This window comes from Danio rerio, chromosome 2 (assembly GCF_052040795.2).
Source record: "Danio rerio strain M-AB ecotype USA chromosome 2, GRCz13ab, whole genome shotgun sequence".
In the NCBI taxonomy this organism is placed as follows: Eukaryota; Metazoa; Chordata; class Actinopteri; order Cypriniformes; family Danionidae; genus Danio; species Danio rerio.
Genome location: NC_141022.1, coordinates 13,901,209 through 13,927,574, shown reverse-complemented (window position 1 = coordinate 13,927,574; position 26,366 = coordinate 13,901,209). Strand labels below are relative to the sequence as shown.

Sequence of the window (26,366 nt, the reverse complement as noted above, 5' to 3'; positions counted from 1 at the left end):
ACCCAGACAAAACCCACGCGAAGGCAGGGAGAACATGCAAACTCCAAATAGAAACGCCAACTGAGCCAAGATTCGAACCAGCGACCCAGCGATCTTCTTGCTGTGAGGCGACAGCACTACCTACTGCGCCACTGCCTCGCCCCTATATATATATCTCCAGGAAAAAAAAAAAAAAAAATATATATATATATATATATATATATATATATATATATATATATATATATATATATATATATATATATATATATATATATATATATATATATATATATTATAGGACATACTGTGAAAACTTCCTTGCTCTGTTAAACGTCATTTGGGAAAATAGAAAAGAAAAAACAAAAAAACAAAGTAGGCTAATAATTGTGACTTCATATATATATATATATATATATATATATATATATATATATATATATTCAAAATAATGTTCAGAATTTTGACATCACTACAAAATTGTCTGATTCTCAATATAGTGCACCATGTAGATAAGGATTGTTTTCACACACAGCTAAAAACAGAACATATTGCCATGCACTGGCAAATCAATGGTACATACAGAAGGAAATGCTTGTTTTTTCCAATAGAGCAGACAAAACTACCACATTTAGCAACACTGTGTCATATACATTGAGAGGTTTGCAAAATAATTTTCAGACAAATATTATTGCAATATAAATGTATTTAGCTCAACAACATAAAAACATTTGTTATTTCTGTGTGAAAATGTACATATATTTCTATCTTGACCTAACAGCCCTAACTTACATTGACGGCAGTAATAAAAAATGCATTCACAACATACATGATTTTTCAGTTTTTAACCCATTACATGTCATATTGCATTGACAGTACCTCATGTCACTGTCAGGATATGACAGTATCAGCATATCACTAGGGTGCAAAATGTAGGCTAATTTTGCAAATGCAAGCTTTTACATTCATACTATTCTAGTGCACAAGACAGCTGGTGCACATGTATTCCACACCATTCTGACAATGATAAAAAAAAATAAGTCTCTCTCTCTGTGTGCGTGTGTACTTGTTTATGTGGCTTATTAAGACAAAATTGTATAATGACATGGATATGACCTAGTTGTACTATATTGAAGTGGTTTATGAGGACATGTCTTGTGTCCTCATAATTACAAATGCTTAAACAGGGTCTTTTGACATTTGGAAGAAATAAGGCAGGCCACATAAGCCACAGTTTTTATAGTATAAAATACATGGATGTATTTTTGTGTATATTATATTATATTATAATATATTATATTATATTATATAAGTATTTTAAAAATAAATAAATACATATAGTGAGGAAAAAGTTTTCTTTTGTTTAAACCATTTATGCCTTTGAACCAATTGTTACCTGTCGCTCAAGAATCTAAAACCTGCTTTTCCACAACCTACACACCCATATGAGTCTCTGCTAAGCTTTATAATCAATTCTCAGTTAAGATAGTTTACAAGTTCAGACACTTAACTAAAAGTAGATTCAGTGTCTGGTTCCTCACTGTGCCTGATTACGTGAGGGGCTCTAAACCATCAGCACAGCACAGTTTGCACAGCGACACATTAACACCACTGGCCAACCATAAACATGTCCAATATTGTGAGCTTTGTGATCACATCAGTTCCTTCAGCTGCAGATTCTAATGCTTTCGTTCAATCCACCACAACTTCAGTCCTTATATCAGGATATAGAACACCTACAGTTGTCCTCTTCTCTGAATCTGGCTAGGAATGATGATCTATGATGATGATTTTTCATTCATCTACAAAATGTTGTCTTGTCACTCACTCATCTTGTGTGTCCTGCTGTGAAGAAAATATGAAATACAGTTAAGAAAACAGAAATCTCTAAATCTGTGTATACCACACTTAAAACAGCTAAAACACTCATATATTGAACTCAATGTAACTCTGTTTTGAACAATGTTTTAAGTTCATACACTAATCACTAAACAGAACAATTCCGTTAAAAACCTAAAAGCATAAACAGATAGTGGCATGAAAAATAAACTATTTATATTTTTACCTAAATAATTACTGGAAACCCATTTAAAAATAACTATATTTTTGGTTAATTACTGTTGATTCTAGTCAATTAAATAATTTACAGCACAATGTATTGTAAAAAATATAATAATACATTTCCTGACATGCATACCTAATAATAATAATAATAATAATAATAATAAAATATAATAATAATAATAATAATAATAATGATAGGAGCTCATATTTGGAGATAGTGATGTAACAATTTACCATGAGCTGGTAAACGTATTTCGATACTGTAACCCTCTACTGTACATATTTTAATGGTACATGACAAATATTATTCCAAATGATTGTTTGGTTGTTTTGGGAACTTTTTATTGTTAAAAGTTGTTTTTGGTTTGACCCCCCACCCCAACCCCGAAATTTTTTTTTGTTGCTTTAAGGCAATGTTATGCAACAAGGGTACAAAATCACAGAGAAAACTCTTTACATATTATATGTCAAATATCATGAGCCAGTGATCAGAGAGCAATAATAATTAAAAATCCTATTCAAACTGTAACAGAATTATTAAAGAAATAGGGAAGAACTCATGAAACATTTACAGTGCTCAGCATAACTGAGTACACCCCATTTTGAAAATGAATATTTTTATCCATTTATCTGTGATTAAAGGTAATGTATTTGAGCATTTGAACAAAACAGATTTATTAAACTGATATATTTATTAAAATAATATTTTATTCACCAAACATCTTTACAAACATACATTTAAATTTATGCAAATTTTGGGAAAAAATTACAAACTACAAAATTTCAAAAAAAAAAAAAAAAATATATATATATATATATATATATATATATATATATATATATATATATATATATATATATATATATATAATTTATTATTATAATTAAATTATTATTATAATTAAAAATTATATATAAATTATTATATTTAAAATTATATCTAAAATTATATTTTGTTTCTGTTAAATTTTGCTCTTTAACATTTTTGTTTAATATTTTTCTCTAACATTTCAATTTAGGTGTACTAATTTTGGATCATTATCATAAATGATTTTGTTAGATTAGCCTTTGTTAGTGGCGGAGTAGGTAGTGCTGTTGCCTCACAGCAAGAAGGTCGGTAGTTTGAGCCTCGGCTCAGTTGACGTTTCTGTGTGGAGTTTGCATGTTCTCCCTGCGTTCACGTGGGTTTCCTCTGGGTGCTCCGGTTTCCCCCACAGTCCAAAGACATGCGGTGCAGTTGAATTGGATAGGCTAAATTGTCTATAGTGTTTGAGTGAGTGTTTGTGGATGTTTCCCAGAGATGGGTTGTGGCTGGAAGGGCATCCACTGCGTAAAAACATGCTGGATAAGTTGGCAGTTCATTCTGCTGTGGCGACCCCAGATTAATAAAGGAACTATATATATATATATATATATATATATATATATATATATATATATATATATATATATATATATATATATATATATATATATATATATATATATATATATATATTATTTTATAATTTTTTAAAGATAATTTTATTAAGTGTTTGAGAGATGATTTAAAAAAAATATTACTGTAAAATGGCTGTGTTTTGCATTAGTTTACAAGAAGGAATGCAACTTGCCATTATGTGGATTTTATTCACTTTTATCAGAACATATAATAGATAGGATAGAATAAAATTGCCTGCATGAAACATTTGTAGCTTAAACACATTAAAGACATGCTGATTTCCAAACTCTAATAAAATGATTATTGAGTTAATTTTTATTATTTTATTTTTCAATTTTGCTGTCAGTCAGCCCAGTCATATATGAGCTGTCTGTGAACTAATATCATTATCAGACAAACGGCATTATGATGTCATCATGATGTCTATTACGCTAGAATACACACCTACAGTAATCAACATTTGAAGTGGATCATCATCTTTCATCAAAGTTCTTTTAAAACTATTGAACCACACCTATTTTTGTCCTAGGACAACATTTTTAAATTACTTCGAATGTTGACTACTGTACATCCAGGTTCATGCAACACAATCATGAAAATGCCATTAGAATCTGGTCAATGTTGTACCTTGCCTCAGGGGGTCTGAAAGAGACACTCGAGTTGCAGATATCCAAAGAAAGTAGAATGGATCCAAAGAAGAGTGGAGAGGAGAGATTGAAAGTGAAATGGAGGGTTGGATTAGGAATTCTGTGCGTCTATACCTGCGGGGGTGAGTACCAGCGCCTGCAGAATGTCAGAAAGGGAGATGATGCCCTCAATGCTGGAATTATCATCCACGACTACCAGTCTGTGCACCTGCATAGTTTACACAAACACATTCAGAGGTCATTTAACCTGAACACAGCTAATGTTGATGTGGGAGAGCAACAGTCAATGATGTCCATGTTTACAAAGAACACAACAAAAGAAAAGCAGTGCAATGGAATATGAAAATGCATTCTTTAACTTAGTCTATAGTCCAAATAACTAAACTGAAAACTATTTCATAACAATATCTGAGCTTGGTGTTGAGTTTTGTTTTCTTCTAAAATGTCTGTTTTTGAAACTCTAATAACATGTTTTTTTAGTGTATAAATCCACAATTATTTAAGATTACTTCACTGTGATGTCTCTGTGTGATATGTGATTGTCATATAAAAAAACAAACACAAAAAAATGACAATAAACGTATTTCGCATTAAATTAACAAAGTACTTTGGTTGTTCTTAATTTTTTTATATATAATGCAAAATAATCTCATAGGTGTCTGGTCCATTATGAATAGTAAGAATTGTTTATCCTGACTGTAGTTCTTTCTTTCCAACATTGTTGCAGCCTATTCTCATTTCAATTTCCGGCAAGGTGACATACAAAAATGTAATGTAATGTAATATAATGTGTGTATTTATATAGCGCATTTATCATGTATGACCATACACCCAAAGCGCTTTACAATCATGAAGGAGGTGGTCTCTCCATACCACCACCAGTGAGCAGCATCCACTTAGATGATGTGACAGCAGCTACTAGACAATGGCGCAAGTACACTTACCACACACTAGCTAGACCATGTGGTCATGACATTTGCCCATGAACATGTCCTGCTAGTTCTCAAACTATTTCTTAACTGTAACAAGAGGCAATTCAATCTAATTGTAAATCAAAAATTCAATCAAAAATTGTAATTAAAAATGTAAAACAGGAAATACGTTGGGACCATTGGTTTAGTTTACATCCATGAAAATAGAAGTGGAGAGAGAGAGCATGATGATAATTGAGAGGCCTTGATGGTTAAGGGCCGTTGGAGGGAAATTGTCTAGGACACCGGGGTTACACCCCTACACTTTATGAGAAGTGGCTACCTATGACCTTCATTTCCTTCAGCAATTTTCCTACAGCTTAGTCTTCATTTCAGAGTTCACAACAGCAGACAAAACTGCCAACTATTCCAGCATATGTTTTAAGCAGGTGATGCCCTTCCAGCCACAACCCAATACTGATAAAGCATATATGACCCTTTGTTAACATTTTTTTATGCTACTATTGGTGATGTGTGTATTGAGTAAATCTTACCTCAGCTTTGACGATCCTGTCCACAATAGTCTCTAATGTCTCATGCCGGTAACACTTCATAACTCCTTCAAAGTATTGCGAGCGATGCAGCAGAGCTTGAGTCACTGTGATGTCCAGGTTATTGTATGTCTTCTCAGCAGCCAGGTTCTATACACACCCACAACACTAATGAACATAGAGCAGTGCTATAGCAACATACCAAAAACAATACATCTCTCATAATGATTTATAAATAATTTGAAACATTAAACAGTTGTCTGAACAGCTGCAGATAAGATAAATAAATATACAACTAATGGATTAACTAACAATAACTAATACAAGTACAACCTTATTGTAAAGTAGTGGGTTTCAAACTTTCTTGCTCACACCCCCTTTAAAATGTAAAAAAAAAAAAGTCCCTAACCCCGTACCTGCCCAAATTTGACTAGGCTTTATGTAAACTGCCATTTAAAAAAATGCAGTGCCTTAGCTGTTTGGTACAGTCTGTAACACCCTTGGTTTGCCAACTTTGAGAGCCTTCCTGACTGACTGAATGAAATACGCGATTTTCCACCAAGGCAACCGGGGTGCTGAAATATAATTGGCTAAACTGGCATTGGGCGGGTTAAATGACCAAAACAATGTCAGACTTTCTGGCACGTAAGGCACATTTTCAAAGCAAAATATCTGACTTTAGCTTTGTTTTTCAGATAAACAAATTTGTTCACCTAGCATATTTCTTAAATATCTGCAAACATATGGTATTTTTATGCTTTAGAAAAGTAAAAACTTACATGCCTATACAGCACCATTAAGGCTTTTTAAATAATTTTATTCTATTCAAAGCAGCATTTGGGGTGATAAAACCTTTTGATATTATTAGATGTGCTGGATGATCAGCTATTTGCATAATCAATTCCTGTTGATGATCATTCTATTCATGGACACCTAATTAATTTAATTACTTTCGATTTTCTAAACCTATGGTGTCAAGCTCAGTTCCTGGAGGGCCACATTCCTATTTCAAACAAGCCCGAAGGACTCAATTAGTATGATCAGATGTGTTTAATCTCTAATTAATGTTTAATTAAAGTTGGAACTATACTTTTTATTTCCTGATATATATAAAAAAAGAAAAAAAAAGAGCAAACTTTACAATACTTTACAAAGCAGTTCACAAACAAACAGAAAGCCCTGTGAATAAACAAAAATCAGTTTGGAGTAAAACCCAGTGCTTTAAAAAAAAAAAAAAAAACTGTAACAAAAACAAAAAGCATCCAGCTGGAAATCCCTATTTTGTTTAATCGGTAGGAAGATTGCATATTTTGAACTGCTAAAAAGATCTTAAGAATAAAAGTGTGATTATTTACATATTTTCTTTTTAAACCAACTCTGTAACTTTAAGTACTATAGTAAAGACATAACTTACAATGACATCAAATTTGGAGTAAATGTCCACAACCTTTCCTTTGGGAAGAAAAAGATGGAAAGAAAATATAAGAATTTAATTTTGAAATGCACATGAAAACTGGTTTCCTAAAAGGGCTTAAACAGAACAATAATTGCAGTACATCGATTTATAAAAAATAAAAATAAATAAATAAATTAAATAATTACCAGTAACATCCACAACTGGCAGGGCAGATACTCTCCTCTCCACAAACATGCCCAGTGCTTTAATAATGGGCGTATCTGGGTGAATATAGGCAATGTTGCTGTATGTGCCAATGCCCAGCTCCACCAGGGTCTGCTTCATGAAGGCTGGTTTAGGCATCTCACACACCTACATAATCACACACACATGACACACAAGGATGATCAGAGTTTCTTAATACATTTCTGTATGTTACAGACCAAATCATAATTTCATGTTTAGGCATATTGTGCTGTGCTCCACTCTGTTTCTCTCTCTCTGCCCTGCTCTCAGGTGAATTAGCTCCCAGCTGCTAATCATTATGAGCCTGTAATGATTTCTGCCTTCCAATCCGTCCCTTCATGGATCAACATTTATCCCTTTTCTCATTACTTTATTAATATGATTATTTGAATAATGAATAAAGTTAACACATTGTTTAATGTAACGATGTTCTGTGCATTTGCCTGTCTCTTTGTAACTTTAGTTTCAGGAGCCACCAAACCAGGTCAGAGGTCACGGAGACCTCGAGTGGAACTGAAGGGCTTGATGATTGAAACAACTGTACAATTGTTTTCCTATTTGTATTGCTATGTGTTAATACTGTCTAAAGTGACTTTGGTATTACTAATATGTGCTAATTCTGTTTAAAGTGATTTTACTTTTTATTCAAGATAGACTTTGTTTGGTAGGAAGCAGTCTGAATGCTGTTTATAACAGTTTTGAACTAGTTTAATAAGACAGCTTAGTGTACAAAGATACAACCTTAGGTTTTCATAACACATTATAACACTGACTCTGGCTCTTTTTCATCTGAAAGATTAGTCATTCTTTAGGTTTAAACTGTAAATTATCCCTACACCTGACTGAAACTGTGTGCTATAGGTATAAATGTTGCCTTTTGAAGCTACTGAGCTGTGGAACATTTCTCCCCAGTTTTTATGTGTAATAGTTGGTTTGTGATATTGTTTGTTGTTGTTGGATTAATTCTTAATTCCAGTTGTGTAAGCTGTGTTAGACTGTAACACTGTGTAGATGATAACATTATTGTGCCTTCTTCCTCTGTGGTTATTACTTTGTGTATTTAATTTGACACTTGCCTTATTTTCTTTTGTATACCTTTTCTCCTGGTTATGGTTGAGAAAAGAAGCTCAGCGAAGTTTGATTTTTGCTTTAGGTAAGTTTGTTTACTACTTGGTTAGCTGCTTTTTGCTTGTTTTAGGCTATACTCACTCAATTTGACTTTCAGTTTCTGTTCAAGTTCCTATATTTCTATTCAATAAATTCTGCTTTTTATTTTTTCTAAACATTGTGCAGACTTTTCACTCTGGGATGAGGATTGAAATGTGTTCTCTGTTTATTTATTCATTTTAGTTTTAATTCAATTATATTTACCAACAACTTTAGTCTTTGTTACATCTCCGAACAAAACCCAGAGAATTAAAAGGCTGTAACACTGTACCTTTTGACTAGTTTGTCACAACAGCTGCCATTTTTTTTATTTTTTTTATTTTTTTTTATTTTTCAGAATATGGGTAACACGTTATTTTGATGGTCCTCCTTTAGATAGTCTGCTGACCAGGGGCAATTTTTGGATTTTCATTTTAGGGGGGCTCAGCTCCTTATGAGGAGAAAAAAAAATAGATATTTACATATAATGTTTATATTGCATTTATTAATAAGTAATTTAATAGTAATACACTTAAAAATGTTTGTTTAATGTGGTAGGGTTGTATACTAGTATTCCATTGTATTGCATAAACAGGCATAGCCATTTGAGTTCTAAATAAGCCAAATAGACTCAACCCACCTGTTTCCTGGAGTTAAAAAACACTTTCTGTACTCAAGTGCATTTTTTGTTTCCATGTATTAAATAAATAAACTGCCCATTTTCTAATTAAATGGCATACATATAAATACATCTTTTTAAACTTACAGCCTAATTCACTTATTTTACAATCTGAATGATAATTATAAATAAAAATAAGAAGTATTTTTTTAAATACTAGACAACACTTGATGTTTCTATCTCTGTCAGTGACTCAGTGACAGTTAAAATGTGAACATTCTCTAAGTGGTTCTGTCACTGTTTTTAACCTTTCTGTACAAGACTGTATGGTATAGTTAATGCCACACAAACTGTAAAGTGTTTAATATTGGTAGTTCATTTTGAAATAAAAATAGCGAAATGTTCATTAAGAGTTACATTTTTCGCTGGAGGAAACAAATGTGCTGGTGAGGTGAACACCGAGAACACCCAGCTGCTCCTCCATGACATTGGGACAGGTGCTCCAGTTTCCGCCACAGTCCAAAGAATTGCGGTACAGGTGAATTGGGTAAGCTAAATTGTCTGTAGTGTACGAGAGTGTATGAGTGTGTAATTAATATTAATTATATAATACATAAGTATATATGGTTTAAAATCTGTTGAAATGTTGTGTTGCTGCTTATAGACACCTATAGACTACTAAAAAAGCTCTTAGTTGTATACTAAAAACTCGAGGGTTTTTGTTGCATGTCTACTAATACACTATTGAATATTTACAATCTATATTGATCACACTTTACTGACCACATGTTTAGACATTGTAATGATTGCTTAGGAACATTTAAAATACATACATATACTACAGCACCCTGATGAGAGTATGTAGATATGAACTTGTATCTACTTGTTCTGATACCTGTGCTCAGGGTATTGGCAATACCAAGTACTGAAATGATAGTTAAGTGTGTAATTGAAGAAACAGTTGTGTATACTACTAGCCCTGTATAAATTGACAGAATTTATGATGTGCTGCAGACTTCTCCATTAATTTTTATTATCACACATTTTATTATCAGACATTTAAAAAGTGATAATATTGTTGTAAATTATACACCTGCTCTTTCCCTCTCGCACCACCAGAGGGAGCTACTGCCCAAATTCTAGTTGGGTTCCATTAGGATGCAATTCCCCAGAACCCTCATACCTAGAACTGATTTTGGGTCTGGCTAGACCCAAGTCCCCAGCCCTTTTTATTCTCCTCATTGCCCACTGAACTTTGTAAAGTCTTAATTTGCCTTGCTGTCATTATGGAACATTTTTCCGTGCTTGCCTGTAATTTCAGACCCTTTTGTTTACCGACTACAACTGTTTGCTACCTACCCTGACCCCTGCCTGGCATTGATCTCTGATTTTGGATTGCCCTTAACTCTGACATTTTGTCTTTTACCCATTGTTTTATAAAGACTGCAGATAGATCTGTCGACCACCGAGTCATCACTTTAATGGAACCAGTTTAGTCACAAATCAAACACCATAAACTGATAAAAGTCTATTAAGATTTACAGTCGGCTGCACGGTGGCGCAGTGGGTAGCACAATTGCCTCACAGCAATAAGGTCGCTGGTTCGAGGCCTGGTTGGGTCAGTTGGCATTTCTGTGTGGAGTTTGCATGACCGAGTCCAAAGACATGTGATATAGGTGAATTGGTTAGGCTAAATTGTCCAAAGGACATGGGTGTAAATGAGTGTGTATAGATATTTCCCAGTGAAAGGTTGCAGCTGAAAGGGCATCCGCTGAGTAAAACATATGCTGGATAAGTTGGTGGTTCACTCCACGGTGGCGACCCCAGATTAATAAAGGGACTAAGCCGAAAATGAATGAATAAAAGTTTTACAGTATGAATCATATTTATTCACTAATAAAAATCTGTACAAAAAATGACGAAATATAAAAAATAAATATGAATAATATAAAAAATAACCTCTTTAAAATTTTAAATTCTGAATAAAAAAAAAAATGAAATAGTACTAACTTTATCTAGGTTTGCAGTGTTAAGCAAAGCTAGCAGGCATATGTCTTAATACAAAAAATGATATTGGACCGGTATATGGTTTCAAATACTTGCCGATCACAATGCAAAAAATATTTCTGATACTAGTATCAGTATCTGAACAACCCTAGTCAGCAGACTATCTACAGGGGTAAAATCAAAATAAAGTGTGAATAAAATGCGATTATATTCTTCATAAAATGATCAGCAAGCTAAAAGAAAGTGGCACAATATACTCACAAAGAGCTGAAGAAACTTCAGGATTCTCTTGTGCGTGAGGATATACAAGGCATTTCCTGTGACCGGGTCGATCACTGGCAAACGATGAATCTTATTTTTTATCAGTGAGTAAACAGCATTGAATATACTGGGGAAAAACCCAAAGAGTTACAGGGAATCAAACATTTCAAAAGTTCTGCAAGCTCAGGAAATTCTGAAATGATACAATGACTCACTTTGCATTTGGAGATATGTTGACTAAGGGTTTAAATGTTTCTTGCAAGTAAACTTCTGTTGGTATAAATAGAAAAGTCAACCTTTTATAAAGAAAGTACAAAAGATTCATATTTATAAGCTAGCAATAACGTTTCAGTGAATTTCAGTCAATAACAAAAAATCTATAGAAATGTTTATTGCTTGACATTCTGCTGTGAATTGCAAATGAAAATAAGAGCATATTTACCTCTCCAAGTCTCAATTTTATGCTCCTCCAGCGCATATATTTGCACCTGAGGCATATATAAAAAAAATTACTCGAAATGTTGAAATAGACAAACATTCGTCCTAGTAGCTGAATATTCATTTAGAGTTTATATGAAAGGACTACAATCTAAGGAGTATGTCCATGCTGAGATTTTTTTTCTCTTTTCCATTTAAAGTACTGCTAGCCAGGGTTGGGTGATTGTGATAATAGCCGCATTTCCACTGTTGGGCCAGTGCAAGTCAGGCTTTAATCGGGCTAGGCCGGGCCAATCGCCCGGCAGGTTGAGCATTGAGGCTGAAATAATGTTGTGTTTCCACTGTCGGGCTATAGCTCGCAGCGCGTCACGCAAACCCCGCCCCCAGAACGTCCCCCAAATCAAAACGTCACACAACCTGCCCACTTCAGCGGGAATCAGGCAGATAAAACACACCATCACATCATCACGAAACCATTCAAATAAAGACAACCGAAACAAACAGACCCAATACTGTTCAGCATTACATTATATGTCTATACGCACAGGCCTGTGTGTTCTCATTCATCATATTCATTTACTCGCCAACTGACTGTTGCCATCGAAATCGAGTGGTCTCGTCACTAACGGAGGGACCCATCGCATTGAGCGCACCAATCCATAATATAAAACCACAAAAATTCTATATAAGTAAAGACAGAAAAAAGAAAAAAAAAAGAAAATGTATTTTATAACATCCTCGTTTAGAAAGATGCCATCAAACATTCAGCCCAAATGCTCTGGAGAGACCTGAAACATAATTTTTTTCCCTATAGACTATGAGAGTTAAAAGGTGATCCCCCTTTATTTAAGTATATTTAAGGAAAGTGTTAAGTATTTCAGCACATAAGAGCAAGTAATATAATATAGTCTATATTCCTTTGCGCTCAGCAGCTATCTACTAATAAAGCTCTTCATGTATTTAAGAAAAAAAGATAGCCTAGCCTAAAGAAAAAAAGATCACCTTTCTGCTTTCACTTACCCAAAAATGCTATGTTTGCATGATTTGATTAATATCATCGTATCCAAATACTTAATAAATAATATTTCAAACCTTCTTCGGTGATTATTGTTTTAAGAAAATATCTAAAATCTTTGAGGCCTTTGTAAAATAAAAGTTTAAAATGGCTTTAAAACGGTTTGATTTATGTAGGCTATTGTATATACCTAAATTGGTTTAGCTTTTGTTAGTTTTATATTGCTTTATTTAGGCTATTTAATGGGATTTTATTATATCCGATATTTGTAATTCTTTAAATTATTTCAATATAGCTTAGGCTATTTTATGAAGATATGACACTATTGTTTTGAGCCTACAAAAGTGGACACAAAATTTATAAAGTTTCATGCCTTTCTGTTGTATTCATATTGTGTAATATCTCCAAAATTAATAACAAAAAGAAAAAAGCCGCTCGGCGTCAACAGAGCTGTATGAAGGGAGTGCACTTTTCCTCGGTCTCACACACACATACAGGTATCTAAACACGCACAAACACACCTTTTAAATTTGACAAAAACTCTTGAAAACCTTTACTGTCTGCTGTGTCTTTAATATGGTGTAAAGATAATTATGCATTATTGAAACATCAAGGAGGATGCAGCGAAGAAAAGTCACTTATAAATTAAAATTTTATTATTTTATGCAACAGCCTTACATTTAAAAGAGAAACATAAGGGCCACCATACACAAAAAGGCCCCAGCCTATAAGGCTGGATGTTTTATTTCCCTTATTTATTTATTTGTAATAAATACAATAAGGGAATCCCCCCCCCCTTACAAGTGGTACTTACAAGTGGTGATTTGTAGTATCTGTGCAGAATTATGATGAAGTCTGTGATTGTTAACATTCCTATAAAAAAACATACATTCAGGTTTAAACATTCTCTTTGTATGCTCAACAATATCCAGGCCTATAGGTAGACTGCTAGCAGCTTTTTGTGGTATTCACAAAATCATTCACCATTTGTCATGTTCTACAAATCAGTTTCCTGTATATATTTATTACTCATGAACATTTCAGGATTAATGGTCCAGTGAAATTAAAATAAAATTTTTTTAGATGTTCGTATTAGCACATTAGTGCCAAGGATGTCTAAAATGCAGTGTGCTCCAAAACAGTGACAAAATTTATGTTGAAAAGATTGAATCATCCCAAGCTTGTAGGTTTGTTGCCTAAATGGGACAATATATATTTATTCCATGCAATTGTCAACCTTGCCATAAAAAAAAATGTAGTTTTTACCAAAATACGGAAACCGTTTCTAAGTTTTTTGGTCAAGCAAGATTTTTACAATACCTTACAAATATTCAAAAGTGTATCTATCAAATTTTTCAAACTACTGCAATTGATTTACTTAAGTCACACAAGTGGCAATCTGACATCCCCTGCCCCCTTCAATAGGCTTCTCAAAAGCCTTTTATTTGATGCTCTTGAGCTCAACCAGTCTCACTGCAGAGCTGTGGTAAAACAAAATGCTATTGGCTGTTTTTTTATAAAGTGGAGGAGCAACTGTATAGCCTGCCCTCTCTTCATGTTTCAGTTGAGATTGCATCAAATTTTGAAAAAAAAAAAAAAAAAAAAACTTCCACATTTCATAGCACTTCAAAGGAAAAAGAAAAAGGTATTGATTGTTTAGAAAGACTCTATAATTCAAGCTATCAATGTAAAAAAAGTGTTTTTAATTTAAATTACGTCATAAAGTAATATTGCACAAGTTGAAATGGCTTTCCCAGATATCAATGCATGAACATGATTGCAAATGTTATATTGATTTATTGCAGGAGTCGCCAAGTTTAGACCTGGGTGCATTTCCCAAACAACGTAGTTTCTCTGTCGCAGATCGATTGTTTGAACCACATTAGTTATAATGTAAAACGCCCATAATGATGCTTTAAATGCGGTGGTAACAAATCCTACTTTAATAATAATTTTAATTTAATGATGATGATGATTATTATTATTATTATCATTCATTCATTTTCTTTTAGACTTAGTCCCTTTATTAATCTGGGATCGCCACAGCGGAATAAACCGCCTTGAACTTATCCAGCATTTGTTTTACGCAGCAGAGGCCCTTCCAGCTGCAACCCATCACTGGGAAACATCCACACACACTCCTTCACGCACATACACTAACGGTCAATTTAGCATCCCCACCGGTAACACATGTCTTTGGTCTGTGGAGGAAACCGGAGCACCCGGGGGAAATGCCAAATCAATGAACTATGTTTGTAACGACGCAACTTATGACCTTAGTTGACCAACGTTGGTTTTCGGAAATGCATCACTGGATGGCTAGTTACATGATGATTTTAGATACAACCCTAATCAAACACACCTGAATAAGCTAATTAATAGGTGCGTTTGACTACATGCATCACTGCGCTGACTGATCGAAATCTGTCTTAAAGTGGTGCATGCCTGTTAGAAATGTTGCCCGATTTGATGCTGTGCAGACGCCATGTCACTGTCACATGTACTGCGACAGTGCTCCGAGATCAAGTAGGGTCTGGTCTGTCTGCGGACTGTCATAACTGTCAGTAACCACCTGAGGGCGCTGTAGTTCAACGAACTCTGAGAGTGAACTACAGCGCCCAAGAACTACAAGTCCATACATCCCACGTGCATTACACCCGGTTCACTTACACTGATTGGCCATTCACAGCTGTTCCTGGTTCCTGTTGATTTCCTGGACTATTTATACAACGATTTACCCACTGTTCGTCACTGCGTCGTTTGTCTTTCCTGTCTGCATATTCTAGTAAGTCTTGTATATCGAGTTTGTTATTTCCTGAGCCTTGTTCCCATTCCTGATTCTTATCGCAGTTTCTTGTTTTGTTGTTTATTTGTTACTTTGTTATTTTTTAACACCGGACACCTTGTTTTTCAGTTTGCTGCACGATCCTTTATTAAAATCTGCACTTGGATCCTACACCCCGTTTTTGTTCCTGTTTTCAACCCGTAACGTGACACGGACTGCAAGACAGGAACGTAACATGAAGGGGGTGTAACTTGTAGTAGAAGCATAACGTTCGAGGTTACAGAAGTAACCCTTCGTTCCCCGAGGAGGGGAACGGAAGTGCCATGAATGGGAGGATTCGGATCAGAAGCCGCTTATCTGGAGAGTATTGAACGGGCCAATGAATGAAATTAATTGGCAGCGTAAGCTTGCGCAGGTGTGCGACATCTGCAATCATCTCAGCATATAAGCACACCTGAAGCCAGCAGACGCCATCCTTTTAAGCTGAAGAGACTTTCAAACAGCTAAGGGACAGTCATTATGGCGACGGAATATGGCACTTCCGTTCCCCTCCTCGGGGAACGAAGGGTTACTTCTGTAACCTCGAACGTTCCCCTTCGGTTGGGGAACTTCAGTGCCATGAATGGGAGAATATGGAAAGCGCCATAATGACTGCACCTTACCAACACCCCCGATGAGGAGATAGTCAAGCAAGCGTGACGCACCCACATCATGGGGGGCGCGGTCCTCCAACGTGTCCCTGGCCCTAATTTATCCTACTTCAACAGAAGTTTTACGGATTTAGATATATTTTTTGGGAAGTCGTGAGCATCTAGATAATTCTAGGAAATACGACAGTACGTTGGGAAGCGTGCAATCCCGATAGGGAGGACGCTGCGGAGGCCATCCGTTACCCAAGGGGGGGATAGATGGCAGAATTTACCTATGGACTAGCCCTAAAAAGGGGGAGTACGCATAGCAAAGAGTGGTTAACGGAGAGGGAAGACACGGGTCCGCCCAGGGGGGGGACTTAACCGTGGCGGAATAAGCATATGGGATCGCCTAGTGGGGATCACGCATAGCAGGCACCTATACCCAAAACGCGGGCTGACCAGCGGGCAGACCTACAACGTAGTGGGCCAGCAAGTGACTCCTCCGCTGAGTCAGTGCTGGGGGCCACGGAGGAATCTGCAGGGCTCACCTGACGGGGAACTTTACTGACAGATAAAAAAGGCGCACGTACCTCCGTGTTAGGGAGAATGGCGCAGCAAGCGTGTTTCAACACCCTACCGAGTTGTCTCCTCAATCACCAAAGGGTTACCTAATACCCTTGAGGAAACCGGCTCCACTCGCAGATTGTAAAACCTTGCAAATGTGTTGGGTGTCGCCCAGCCCGCAGCTCTACAGATGTCTGTTAGAGAGGCGCCGCGTGCACGCGCCCAAGAGGATGCAACGCTCCGAGTGGAGTGTGCACGAACTCCCGGGGGACACGGCTGACCTCGACTCGAATAAGCGAGTGAAATGGCATCCACAATCCAGTGGGATAATCTTTGTTTCGATACGGCACTTCCCTGCTGCCGACCGCCATAACAGACAAAGAGCTGCTCAGATGATCTAAAATTCTGAGTACGGTCCACATAAATGCGCAGAGCGCGAACTGGACAAAGTAAAGAAAGGGCTGGGTCTGCCTCCTCCGGGGGCAGCGCTTGCAGGTTCACTACCTGATCTCTAAAGGGGGTGGTAGGAACCTTGGGCACATAACCGGGGCGGGGTCTCAGGATAACGTGAGAGTAATCCGGCCCGAATTCCAGGCACGAGTCACTGACCGAAAATGCCTCCAGGTCCCCGACCCTCTTGATGGAGGCCAACGCAACCAGCAGAGCTGTCTTCAGGGACAGAAATCTTAGAGATACTGATTCGAGTGGCTCAAAGGGATCGGATCGCAGACTCGTGAGAACGAGGGCGAGATCCCAAGAGGGCATGAGAGGGGGGCGAGATGGATTAATTCGCCTAGCACCCCTAAGGAACTGGATGACCAGGTTATGCTTTCCCACGGTGCCGCCAGCTACCGCGCTATGATAAGCGGAGATGGCGGCCACGTAAACCTTGAGAGTGGAGGGCGACAGCCTGCTGTCCAACTTCTCTTGAAGGAAAGAGAGCACAACACTAATCTGGCAATTTCGGGGGTCTTCTCTGCGAGAGATGCACCATTCAGTGAATAGACTCCACTTCAGGGCGTAGGCGCGCCTCGTGGAGGGGGCTCTAGCCTGAGTGATGGTATTAACCACCGCAGTCGGTAGGTTACCTAAGTCTTCCTCGCGTCTAGGGACCACACGTGGAGGTTCCAAAGATCGGGGCGAGGGTGCCAGATGGTGCCCTGTCCCTGAGAGAGTAGGTCCTCTCTCAAAGGGATCCGCCAGGGGAGGGCCGTCGCGAGGAGTGAGAGCTCTGATATCCAGGTCCGGTTGGGCCAAAGGGGCGCAACTAGCAGAACCTGTTCCTCGTCCTCCCTGACCTTGCACAGAAACTGCGCGAGCAGGCTCACTGGGGGAAACGCATACTTGCGCATGCCCCGAGGCCAGCTGTGGGCCAGTGCATCCGTGCCGAGAGAGCCCTCGGTCAGGGAAAAAAACAACTGGCAGTGAGCGTTCTCGGGGGAAGCAAACAGATCGATCTGGGCCTCCCCGAATCGCGCCCATATCAGCTGAACAGACTCGGGGTGGAGTCTCCATTCTCCAGGGCGTAACAGCTGTCGTGAGAGCGCATCGGCTGCACGATTGAGCGTGCCTGGGACGTGAATGGCGCGCAGCGATTTCAGCCGCGGGTGACTCCAGAGGAGCAGACGGCGGGCGAGCTGAGACATGCGGCGAGAGCGCATACCCCCCATGCGGTTGATATACGCCGCCGCCGCCGTACTGTCCGTCCTGACCAGCACGTGTTGCTGCTCCAGCACCGGTAAAAAGCGGTGGAGAGCGAGGAACACTGCCAACAGCTCTAGGCGATTGATATGCCAATGCAGCTGGGCACCCTTCCAGAGGCCCGCAGCCGCATGCCCGCGACACACGGCCCCCAACCCGTGTTGGAAGCGTCTGTTGAAACAACAACATGGCTGGACGCCTGTCCTAGAGGCACACCGGCCTGTAGGAACGAGGGGTCGTTCCAAGGGCTGAGGGCGCGGCGACACAGCGCAGTAACCGAGACCCGGTGTGTGCCCGCGTGCCATGCGCGTCTGGGGACCCGATCGTGAAGCCAGTGCTGAAGTGGTCTCATATGGAGCAACCCGAGCGGCGTGACGGCGGCTGCGGATGCCATATGCCCCAGGAGCCTCTGAAAGAACTTCAGTGGGACCACTAGTTTGCTGTCGAGCTCCCTCAGACAGTTCAGCAACAGGCGAGCGCGTTCCTCGGAGAGGTGCGCTACCATGGTGATCGAGTCCAGCTCCATCCCGAGAAAAGAAATCCTCTGCACGGGGGCGAGTTTGCTCTTTTCTCGGTTGACCTGAAGCCCCAGTAGGCGGAGATGCCGAAGCACCTCGTCCCTGTGCATAATCAATTGCTCCCGCGAGTGGGCTAAAATCAGCCAGTCGTCGAGATAATTGAGTATGCGAATGCCCGCGAGCCGAAGGGGCGCTAGGGCACCCTCCGCGAGTTTGGTGAAGACCCGCGGAGACAGAGAGAGCCCGAAGGGGAGGACCTTGTACTGCCACGCTCGACCCTCGAACGCAAACCGCAGAAATTGGCGGTGGCGTGGAAGAATGGAGACATGGAAATACGCGTCCTTCAGGTCTATGGCTGCAAACCAATCCCGAGGACGAACGCATTGGAGAATGCGCCTCTGCGTGAGCATTCTGAACGGCAGCTTGTGCAGACAGCGGTTCAAAACGCGCAGATCTAGGATTGGCCGTGACCCACCGCTCTTTTTGGGTACGATGAAGTATGGGCTGTAAAACCCACTCTCCATCTCGGCTGGAGGAACCGGCTCGATTGCACCCTTCGCCAGGAGGGCAGCAATCTCCTCTCGCAAGACAGGGGCGGACAGGGGGTTGACCCTGGAGAAATACACGCCCGTAAACTTGGGGGGCCGTTTCGCGAACTGAATCGCGTAACCGAGTCTGATTGTGCGTATGAGCCACCGCGAGGGGCTGGCCCGCGCTAACCAGGCAGGCAGAGCCCTCGCTAATGGAGTCATCGCTACAATCGCTGACGTACCAGCGGTGGGGCAGCGCGGAGTGGGTGTGCTGATCCGGGAAGCACGAGGGTCCCGCGGAAAAGCTGGAGGAGAGCGATTCGCTCTGGCTCCGCACCCTGACTCCGGAGAGGGGGCTGGAGGGCTGAGGGAAGGGAGACCGTCCCCCCAGCGCTCGTGAGCCACTGGCGAAGCACGTAGAGTCTGCGAGCCGGAAGGCAGCGCGTCCCGGACTGGCAGAACTCGTGCAGTCACATCCGGGGAAGGGGAAAAGTGCTCTTTTACTGATGTTTTGGTGGCACTGAAAAGTACCGTTGTAATCGGGGCCCCGCCCTCCAGCGGGGAAAGAGCAAGTTTCCTCTTCTCCGGATGGCCTGTCTCAGGGACGCTTCGCGGTCCGTTTACCGGACTTAACGGCGCCCTGGGCAGGAGGGGCTGCCTGCTTTCGAGGTGAACGCCGCGCCCGCTTGGCCGGAGGCGCAGGCGGGGGCGGGGCAGCACTCGTTGGCGGGCGCCCTCGGCGAGGAACAGCGGAGGTGGATGGCTCGGCGGGCGGAGCGGGCTTACGGCCACGCCGATAGATGACATAGCCCATCGCATCCGACTGCTCTTTCACCGCCTTGAATTCCTGGGTGAATTCACCGACGGTGTCGCCGAACAGGCCAGCCTGGGATATGGGCGAGTCAAGAAAGCGAACTTTGTCAACGTCGCGCATATCGGCCAGGTTTAGCCAGAGGTGGCGTTCCTGAACCACAAGTGTGGACATCGTCCTCCCCAGCGCACACGCGGCGGACTTAGTAGTCCGAAGAGCATAGTCGGTCGCGGTGCGCAGCTCATGTAATAAGCTTGGGTTGGACCCGCCCTCGTGCAGCTCGGCCAGCGCCTGCGCTTGGTAGCGCTGGTAGGTGGCCATCGCGTGCAAAGCAGAAGCAGCCTGGCCCGCAGCCTTATAAGCTCTGGCTCCGAGGGAGGCAGACAACCTACAGGCTTTGGACGGGAGGCGGGGCAAACCCCGCCACGTAGAGGCGCCGCGCGGACAAAGATTGACCGCGATAGCGCGCTCCACTGACGGGATCGCCTCATACCCCCTGGCAGCTCCGCCATCAAGGGCGGTGAGGGCGGAGGCACTCGCAGCACGGGCAGAGAAAGGTGCCCTCCAGGACTGCGTGAGCCTACTGTGCACTTCCGGGAAGAAGGGGACGAGAGGCTTCGAAGGCTTCGCCTTCTGGTCCTCTACGTAGCACCCATCTAGTCGGTCCGGCCGCGGAGCTGGGGGATAAACCATCTCCAACCCCACGGCCGAAGCAGCCCGGGAAAGCACGGCTAACATGTCCGCTTCAGGATCCGATTTGACAGCGCTCACCTGCCCGGAGGGGGCGAGCGGGTCCGGATCTTCGTTGGACAGTGAAAGCCCACCCTCCGATGCCGCGGAGGACATCTGATCTCCGGTGTCAGCGAGTGTGAGAGCTACCATCTGGTTAGACGGATCACTCTCACCACCCGAAGCTTGGATGGAGCGCCGTGAGGAGCGAGAGGTCCGCGAGCCCGTGGGCGGCGGATTAGCTCCCGCTGAAACCCTCAGATCTGCCCGAGCGCCCACTGCTTTTTTAGAACAGGAGGCAACTGGGGTGGCTCGCTCTCTTGCGAAAGTTAGCCGCGATCTTAGCTGTGCAACGGTCATGGCATCGCAATGACGACATGAACCGCCCGCGAGCACCGCATTAACATGCTGGACCCCCAAACATGCAATGCAGTGATCGTGTCCATCATCCGGAGACAGGAAACCCCCGCATCCAGAAACGCACAGTCGGAGCGCCATCCTGAAAAGGACGTGCTGCACGACTGTGTTGCTCTTTTAGGAAAGTTGCAACTATACGCACCGCTCTGGAGGACCGGACCCAAAGAACCGCAGGCAAGGGAGTAACCCAGCTCGACCGTCTGCCACCGCGAAGACCCACTCTGGACCGGGAGACACACTCGTTCGCTCTGAAGTGCTGATCAGCAAGAGGAACCCTCATCGACTCACTCAGAAAGGATCTGAAGCGAAAAGGATGGCGTCTGCTGGCTTCAGGTGTGCTTATATGCTGAGATGATTGCAGATGTCGCACACCTGCGCAAGCTTACGCTGCCAATTAATTTCATTCATTGGCCCGTTCAATACTCTCCAGATAAGCGGCTTCTGATCCGAATCCTCCCATTCATGGCACTGAAGTTCCCCAACCGAAGGGGAACTTAAGTTATTGAGATCCACATGTATAAACTACTGTATGTTGTCAGCAGGATGTCGCTGTACCATCCCAGTTATTATTGTCTACACTTATATACCTACACCCAACTATAATAGTTATTAACTTCTACACCACCCTCAACCCTAAACCCAACCATCACAGTAATTAACATCTACATTTATCTCAACCCTAAACCCAACCCTCATAGTTATTATCATCTACACCTACCCAAACCTAAAACCAACGCTCACAGGTATCAACTTCTACACCTACCTGAAGCCTAAATCCAACCATCAAAGTTATTAACGTCTATACCCCAACCCTAAACCCAACAATCATAGTTCTTAATGTCTACACCTACCTCAACCCTAAACCCAAACACCATACTGTAGTTATTAACGACTACACCTACCTCAACCTTAAACCCAACCATCACAGTTTTTAACACTTACTGTACTGTACACATACAGCTACGAGTTGCGGAGGCTTTCATACCTGACGCGCTTGCCATTGTAATGTTATTTGCAACATCAGGGGGCAACATGAATAGGGCTAACTGTCATGTTAAAATGGTTGAAGAAGGCAGCAAGTGGATCAGATAGCAGACTCTAAAGGAGCAGCATCTATTAATATTGCAGTACACCGATATTACACAATTGGTTGGCCTGAGCGCATGACAACCACTACGTGTGTTTCAGATTTATTATTGGACAACTTTAGTGTCACAACTTTCCAAACAAAAAATGAACTTTTTATACCATGTAATAAACTATTGCAATATAATAGTCATCATTGATCGTGTTACCACATAAAAGTTTCGTAACAAATTAAGTTATATTTTCATTTTATGAAATAATTAAAAAATAATGTCTAAAATTATATATATTAGACATGTTGTGGATAATAAATATAAATTGAATCATTGACTTGATTCTATATATATTGTTATGTAATGAATATGGCTGATCAGACACATAATTACTTTGCTTTTATTCAACAAATGCGTCAGCAAACACAGCACCAACTTCTCCACTGGAAAAGTCTGGATGGTCAGTTGCAACCCAACCCCAAGGTATTTGCGACACAAAGAAATGTGGTCAAAACTGGACACAGAGAAAACTTCTATAAGCTCCTTGTTTAAGACTGATGTTTTAATGTAAACTTTTATTCTCTCTTTTGTGTAATCAGGTGTGTTGCAACGTTTCCCTTGCTCCTGTGTTAATATTATGGTTTTAATAGTTCTGCAATCAATGTTTAACTCTACAGCAGCTAAACAAGCTCATAGCTAGTTCATGTTTGGTGTCCTTGCAAAGCTAATTAGGTGTACTGAACGTTTACATTTCATGTTAATACGAGTGCAACATATTAACATTTTAAGAAACTTGAACATTTCTGCCTCAATTTACATCAAAATACCTATGCAAATCCCTACACTTCTGAACAAAGGACTATAAAACATGCCTCAGGGAAGTTTAACTTCGAATTGGTCAAATTGGCCCTGGAGGGTGGGTACAAACCATCCTTATAAAAGCTTGTGCCTAAGGCCACCGTCCTAAGACCAGAAACAGAAACCTCAGGCCAGAGACCCAATGACCCCAAAGAGGCTATAAAAAACTACAGACAGGAGCAGGCTGGGACCCAGACAAAATGGGTTAATTGCACAGCTCAGACATTTCCATCTCGATACCTTTCTTTCTAGTCTTGTTATGTTTAGTGTGCCGCAAAACCATTAGTCAACCACGACTAGCCTTTTTGCCACTTTCAAAACTTGAAACGACAGACTACACCCCACTCCAAGCCTTCCGAGGACAAAAGAACTGAACACTAGCCAACCACGTGCTGCCACGGTAGTTCTTCACATCACACAAGGAACGCAAGTAACACTTCCATAAAAAGCATAGAAGGGTTAAATTGATTATTTGTGGTTCGCTTGGTTTGGTCCTACAAAATCCGAGGTTTTCCATCATTACATTCACTCAAACTCTTATTTTCCTGTCTTTACTCTTCTCTACACTTGTATGAATTTGTGTTTGTGTTAGGTGTTAGCTTCTGTTAGATTAGTCAATAAAGTTTCATTTTGTACATAGAAAGGTGCCTGTGCATATTTATAAATCTAATGCCGTAAACTTCGATCTTGTTAACCTGCTTAAACATAAATGGGTTTTATTTTGAAATCAACAGCCGTGATTAAAGTCAACTGTCGGTTCGAACGATCGCTGGGCGATTCGTTTGTTCGGATTTAAAGAGTCGATTCTTTTGAAGCCCCGTTCAAATGATTCTTTTTCTTTCCTTTGAGCTAATTTGCTACATTATTGAAAAAAATATTAGTTGAGTCATTTTTGTTAATATAGCACATACCTAGATGTATATCTTTAACATAAAATAAATATATAATTTTATTATGTTTGATTGATGTTAACAAGAGTATGGAGTACTCAAAATATTTTAAATATATTTTACCACATTGAAATGAACTTTCTAAAGTCTTTAAAAAGTCCATATCCATACAGAAAACAGTCAGCATTGAATTTTAACCAATCTGGTACATGTATTTTAAGCCAGTTAAGCTAAGCATGTTCAATTATGTTATAGGTAAATAAATAATACCCTGATATAATGCTTTTATTTGATTATTTTTTATTGGCAGACTAAAGTAAAAACATAATGTCTACATGTTATAGAAGGGCATTATTCTAGTCCAAATACTAATAGAAATGCAGGTGAGAGGATATGTGTTTGTGTTTGATGAGTGGTTGGGGATGTGCATATGTTATATGTTATATAATGTTTGCTCACCCACAAAGCTTTGCGTTTTAGTTTCCCATAATGGGGCAGCTCGAACTCCATTGGCAACCAAGGCAAAAAAGGCTTTCTTTACCTAACAGAGAACAAAAGAAATATATCATAATCATAAAGCTTTTCTTGTTAGTAGAAGAACTGGTGCTGTTAGCTAAAAATTATAGGAGACACAATGAGGTATGTGCAACCAGTGTTATAAAAATCTGCACCTGCGATTGGAAAATTTTGCATCCAATAAAGTTTTGCAGATGCTAGCAAAGATGCTAATGCTGAGAAAGGGAGTCATTAAATGGATTACAGCAGACTGCAGACCCATCAACATTGCTCAGGATACCATACCAGTTACCATCAAGACAAACTACTAATATGAGAATATTGGTCATTGACAGTTTGCAAAACAGTGGCCCCTAAAGCCAAAGTCACACTGTACTTTTCACCCCATAAAGTTCCATTCATATGCAATATGTCTCTCCACACCACCACCAGTGTGCAGCTCTACTTGGATTATGTGAAGGACAACAGCACCAGAGACTACACACCAGCTATTGGTGGAGTGAAGAGACAGTAATAGAGCCAATTCAGTAGATGGGGATGATTGAAAGGCCATAAGGCCGATTGAGGGACTTTGGCCAAGAAACCAGAGTTACACCCCTACTATTAACGAGAAGTGCCATGGGAGATTTAATGACCACACACAGCAAATTCATTGGTGTTAAATTTCAAGTGTTGTGGTAATTCAGAGTAAAGTGTTAAAATTCTAGAGTAAGATAAAGGTAAAATAACCCTCTCGGCATTAGAAGCTGATTTACCTCCTTGTCATTCAGAGTAACATGTATCTACCTTTGTAGAAAACCCCTGTTTTTAAGAAACTTATCAGAGTGTCTGATCTCGCCCTACACCCTCATTCACCTGGCCCTTAAATTAGTTAATTAGTTTAGTCCACTAGACAGAGTGAATGACCACAAATAAGTGAATTCAGACACCTGCTGTTGAACACCTGCTCTTAACAAGCACAATCACTGAAGGAATACGAAATTGAAGGAAGAAATAAAACTAAAGACACAGCCTCACACCAAACCAGCTGAATTAAAACAGAGGATTAAACAACTGAATTAAATAACAGCATAAGCAGCTTCACTGAATACAGTTTGACTTCATTTCGGTAAGAATATTTGACAATGAACAGAGGTTTATTTTTTTTATTAAAAATATTTCATTTGACCTCACCATCATGGAGATCAGAGGCTGCTTAGTTGAGCTCTTGAAGCTTTACTTTTCTATCTTAATGTTTATCTGATTGGTATAGCTGTGTTTCTAAAACGCATCAGTTATAGCAAGAAGTGTTGTGAGAAACTTTACTGTCTGTGCTTAATTGTTATAGATCTAATTTCAGATGTTTAATAAGTTAATTAAAAAAAAAAATGAAAACATATTTGCATTGAAGCTGTATGGGATATTACAGCTGGCAGTCTACTGCTCTTCACAGAGATTCAACAAACAATTAGGACGCAATTGATAATTAGAGTGTCATGCACCAATCCTTCAAGCTTTATCACCTTGTTATGACACACAGACATCAAGAATTAGGATTTGAACCTCAACTGTGGTGGCTAAAAAGAAAAAAAAGCTGCATAGTTCATGCCGCAATGCATGCTGGGTGCCAGCATAG

General features: G+C 40.2%; 2 protein-coding genes across 15 annotated transcripts in view; one reads left to right on the top strand and one right to left on the bottom strand.

Moving 5' to 3' along the window:
* LOC147846232 (uncharacterized) overlaps nt 1-26,366 on the top strand; it is an 849,179-nt gene that overhangs the window by 358,780 nt on the left and 464,033 nt on the right. The window lies entirely within an intron of this gene.
* The window catches only part of prkag2b (protein kinase, AMP-activated, gamma 2 non-catalytic subunit b), a 105,522-nt gene continuing 80,475 nt past the window's right edge, over nt 1,320-26,366 (bottom strand). For 4 of the 14 annotated variants that reach the window (XR_015478296.1, XR_015478297.1, XR_015478301.1 and 1 more), the window contains 10 exons: nt 24,695-24,776; nt 13,536-13,594; nt 11,711-11,756; nt 11,484-11,538; nt 11,269-11,395; nt 7,196-7,361; nt 7,008-7,045; nt 5,597-5,743; nt 4,112-4,339; nt 1,345-1,824 (listed from right to left, as the gene is read on the bottom strand). Coding sequence is in view for 7 of the 14 variants with exons in the window: in XM_087240540.1 (XP_087096666.1) it covers nt 4,223-4,339; nt 5,597-5,743; nt 7,008-7,045; nt 7,196-7,361; nt 11,269-11,395; nt 11,484-11,538; nt 11,711-11,756; nt 13,536-13,594; nt 24,695-24,776 (837 nt within the window). In the remaining 7 variants the exon portion in view is untranslated. Of the gene's footprint in view, nt 1,825-3,654; nt 4,340-5,596; nt 5,762-7,007; nt 7,046-7,195; nt 7,362-11,268; nt 11,396-11,483; nt 11,539-11,710; nt 11,757-13,535; nt 13,595-24,694; nt 24,777-26,366 lie in introns of those variants that run through there. The other 10 variants (XM_087240536.1, XM_087240539.1, XM_087240542.1 and 7 more) reach the window with 8 other exon arrangements.